Below are 3,960 nucleotides of genomic sequence, written 5' to 3'. Positions count from 1 at the left end.
GCAACACATACCGGTGCAGGGGCTGGGGGTGCTGGGCACAAGGACTGCAGCACGCATGGGTGCAGGCGCTCGGGGCACATGGGTGCGGGGCACATGGGTGCTGGGCACCGGGTTGCAGCACACATGGGTGCAAGGGCTCAGGGCACACGGGTGCAGGGGCTGGGGGTGCTGGCTATAGGGGTTGCAGGGGCTGCAGCACACGTGGGTGCAGGGTGCGGGGTTTGGGGCACAGGGGTGCTGGGCACCAGGGCTGCAGCACATATGGGTGCAGGGGTTGGGGGTGCTGGGCATATGGGTGCTGGGTATAGGGGCTGCAGCACACGTGGGTGAAGGGGCTGGGGGTGCTGGGCACATGGGTGTTGGGTATAGGGGCTGCACACATGGGTGCAGGGGCTCAGGGTGCTGGGCATATGGGTGCTGGGTATAGGGGCTGCAGCACACATGGGTGCAAGGGTTCAGGGCATAAAGGGGCTGGGGGTTTGGGGCACACGGGTGCTAAGCATAGGGGCTGCAGCACACGTGGGTGCAGGGGTTGGGGGTGCTGGGCACATGGGTGCTGGGTATAGGGGCTGCAGAGGCTGCAGCACACATGGGCGCTGGGGGTTTGGGGCACATGGATGCTGGGCACCAGGTCTGCAGCACACGTGGGTGCAGGGGCTGGGGGTGCTGGGCACAAGGGTGCAGGCCACATGGGGTGCCACCCAGGGCCGCCCACCCCTGACACCCTCCCTGGGCCACCCCCCAGACCCAGCAATGGAGAAGGGCTCCAACTGCTGCCAGGATGCCGCCAACACGGCGGGGGGGAACGGCCTCGGCCCCGAGGGGACAGAGGCGCAGGTGAGGCTCGGGGGTCTCGTGTGGGTGGCAGTGGGTCCCCGGCACCCAGCTGGCAGGTGGCCACGGTGGCCCAGGAGCACCGTGGCCATGCCCGAGGCTGACCAGCGGCGGCCCCATAGCTGGACGACTTTGTGGGCGCRCACCCCGACTACAACGAGGAGGAGGAAGAGCAGAAGTACTTCCGCCGCAAGCGCCTCGGCATCGTCAAGAACGTGCTGGCTGCCAGCCTGGCGGCCATGCTCACCTACGGCGTCTACCTGGGTACGGCCCTGCCTCCCGCGCCGGGTCCCCGCCGCAACCCGGGCTCCCTGCGTCGCCGTTGCGGGGCTGGACTGTGACGGGTGCTCGGGGCTGCCCCAGGCCTGCTGCAGATGCAGCTCATCCTGCACTATGATGAGACCTACCGGGAGGTGAAGTACAGCAACATGGAGCTGGAGGACATCGACCGCAAGGTGCTCATGGGCATCAACGTCACCCCCATCGTGGCGCTGCTCTACACACCCGTCCTCATCAGGTACGGCGCTGCCCTAGGCTCCCCACCACCCTGCGGCACCCCAGTGCCAGCACCCATCCCGTCCTCTCCTCTGCCCTGGCAGGTTTTTCGGCACCAAGTGGACCATGTTCCTGGCCATGGGCATCTACGCCCTCTTCGTCTCCAGCAACTACTGGGAGCGCTATTACACGCTGGTGCCCTCCGCAGTGGCCATCGGGGTGGCCATCGTGCCCCTCTGGGCTTCTATAGGCAACTACATCACGCGGTAGGCACCAGCGGGGCTGGGGGGCCGGGGGGGTCCCCATGCTGCCAGCTGACCCCCTGTGCCCCCCAGGATGGCCCAGAAGTACTACGAGTATGCCAACTACAAGGAGGAGCACGTCCAGGAGCAGCAGCGGGCACCGCGGGGCGCCTGCAACGCCTACATCGTCGTCTTCCATACCGTCTTCTACGCCTGCTTCCACGTGAGCACCGCTGCGGGGACACAGGGGAGAGGGTGCGTGGGGTGGCCTGGCGCTGAGCGTCCCCTGCCGTGTCTTGCAGCTGAGTTTCGTCTGCGCTCAGATGCCCATGCTGTTCTTCCTCAACAACTACCTCTACCAGCTCAACCACACGCTCTTTGGGGTCAAGCACTGTGGTGAGTGCCCAGGCGTGAGACTGCACCATGGTCTGGCGCCATCTCCCCTCTCCCACGGCAGCCGGGGTGGTGCTGAGACGCGGCACGTGCCCTCCAGGTACCCTGAGCAAGGGCATGTTGCCTGGCTTCAACAAGACCGTGCTGCAGAGCCTGCCCCGCAGCGTCAACCTCATCATYGTGGAGAGCGCCCTCATGGCGGCAGCCTTCCTCTCCATGCTGGTGGTGAGTGCCAGGGCGGGCGCTGGGCGGCGTGGGCTCTCCTCGCTGGCTCACCCGYGGCTCTGTGGCAGGTCCTGGTGCTGTGCGGCTCAGCCTACCGGCCCACGGAGGAGATTGACCTGCGCAGCATCGGCTGGGGCAACATCTTCCAGCTGCCCTTCAAGCACATGCGGGACTACCGCCTCCGCCACCTCTTCCCCTTCTTCATCTACAGCGGCTTYGAGGTGCTCTTCGTCTGCACCGGCTTCTCCCTGGTACGCTTCGTGGCCCTGGGGACAGGGTGGGAAGGTCCTGGGGGCGCCAGGAGGGCTGGCACCAGGCCAGGGCTGCGCTAAGCTGGTGCCYGCCTGCCCTCCCTGCAGAACTACGGTGTGTGCGCCATCGGGCTGGAGAAGCTGGCGTACCTCCTCATGGCCTAYGGCTTCTCCGCCTCGGCCTTCTCCAGCCTGGCCCTCTGCACGCTGCGCCTGCGGCGGCAGAGCCTGCTGCTGGCCGGAGCCTTCATCCACGCTGCGCTGCTRGTGACCCTCTTCTGCTGGGCACCCGAGCCCCGTTCCCTGGTCCAGGCGCCTCTGCTGTACGCRCTGGCTGTGCTCTGGGGCATAGGAAGTGCCCTCAACAAGACCGGCATTAGCAGTGAGTACCAGGGATGTGTGAGCCAGGTCCCCGGCTCCCAACACATCTTCTCTCCGTGTCCCATGGCGCAGCACGGCCAGGTGGTCCCAGCTCCCTGGACCTGCCAGTGAGGACAGACCTGGTGCAGCCAGGTGCTGCTGATGGTGCCCAGAGAGGGGCTGCCGGCAGGACAGGGGGGACACACTGACCAGCTGCGCCTGTCTCCTCCCATGCAGTTCTCCTGGGCATGCTGTACGAAGACAAAGAGCGCCAAGACTTCGTCTTCACCATCTACCACTGGTGGCAGGCCCTGGCCATCTTCGTGGTGTATCTGTGGTTGGAGCTGCCCATGAAGGTGAGCAGGGGCGGGCAGGCAGCCGTCCCCACAGTGCCCCCAAGCCCGGGGTCAGCTCCATCGCCCCGGGGGGACTGCGGGACCTGGGGGGAAGGAGCGCCCTGAGCCCCTGCTCTGCCCCCCTGCAGGCCAAGCTGTCCATCATGCTGCTGGCGCTGGCAGCGGCCAGCGGCGCCTACATGTGGATGGAGCACAAGCTGGCGCGGCACGTGACGTACCGCGTGCCCCGCATCCCCCGCCCGCGGCACAAGGTGCGCGGCTACCGCTACCTGGAGGAGGACGACTCGGATGAGACAGGCTCGGAGGGCGAGGCGGCGCGTGACAAAGACGAGCCGGGGGAGCCCCAGGAGCGGCCCGAGGAGGCCAAACACCCGGCAGAGGCTGCCTGTGAGCTGCCCAAGGAGGATGGAGACGGCCTGGGCTAGACAGGACTGCATCCCAGCTCCGGGTGCCCTGCCCCACACACTGCCGCTGCCTGCTGTGCCCGCTGCGTGCCGTGGGGCAGCCACGCGGCCCTTCCTAGAAGTGCCTTTGACCCCCGCGGCGGGGTGCCCAGCTCTCGGCACCGTTTGCTATCGCTGCTGGATCCCGCTGGGGCGGGACGCGGCCCGGGAGTGGGGCTGCCCCACGGGCTCCCAGCGCTGCCAGGGGCACGGGCGCCCCGGGCTGCAAAGCCGGCTCCGCGTCCCGCTTGCTTTTTTTTTGTACGGCCCCGCTGCGCCTCAATAAAGACTCAGCCGCACCCCGTCGTGGCTCGCCGTCGGGGGGGCGGGGGGGAGCCCGCGGGCCCCGCCGCCGTCGTGC

General features: G+C 67.7%; 1 protein-coding gene across 4 annotated transcripts in view; it reads left to right on the top strand.

The window, feature by feature from the left end:
- UNC93B1 (unc-93 homolog B1, TLR signaling regulator) overlaps positions 1–3,898 on the top strand; it is a 4,772-nt gene extending 874 nt beyond the window's left edge. For 2 of the 4 annotated variants that reach the window (XM_026077174.1, XM_026077183.1), the window contains exons 2-12: positions 746–837; positions 957–1,098; positions 1,198–1,351; positions 1,434–1,595; positions 1,665–1,794; positions 1,874–1,967; positions 2,065–2,189; positions 2,258–2,440; positions 2,549–2,822; positions 3,038–3,156; positions 3,285–3,898. In XM_026077174.1, the coding sequence (XP_025932959.1) occupies positions 754–837; positions 957–1,098; positions 1,198–1,351; positions 1,434–1,595; positions 1,665–1,794; positions 1,874–1,967; positions 2,065–2,189; positions 2,258–2,440; positions 2,549–2,822; positions 3,038–3,156; positions 3,285–3,581 (1,764 nt within the window). In that variant the 5' untranslated portion in view covers positions 746–753 and the 3' untranslated portion in view covers positions 3,582–3,898. Of the gene's footprint in view, positions 1–11; positions 83–745; positions 838–956; positions 1,099–1,197; positions 1,352–1,433; positions 1,596–1,664; positions 1,795–1,873; positions 1,968–2,064; positions 2,190–2,257; positions 2,441–2,548; positions 2,823–3,037; positions 3,157–3,284 lie in introns of those variants that run through there. The other 2 variants (XM_026077155.1, XM_026077165.1) reach the window with 2 other exon arrangements.
- Positions 3,899–3,960: the final 62 nt, after the last annotated feature.

The sequence above is a fragment of the Apteryx rowi genome, unplaced genomic scaffold (genome assembly GCF_003343035.1).
Source record: "Apteryx rowi isolate R43461 unplaced genomic scaffold, aptRow1 scaffold_1111, whole genome shotgun sequence".
NCBI lineage: Eukaryota > Metazoa > Chordata > Aves > Apterygiformes > Apterygidae > Apteryx > Apteryx rowi.
The sequence above is the reverse complement of the archived record's forward strand: the minus strand, read 5'-3'. Positions and strand labels throughout refer to the sequence as shown.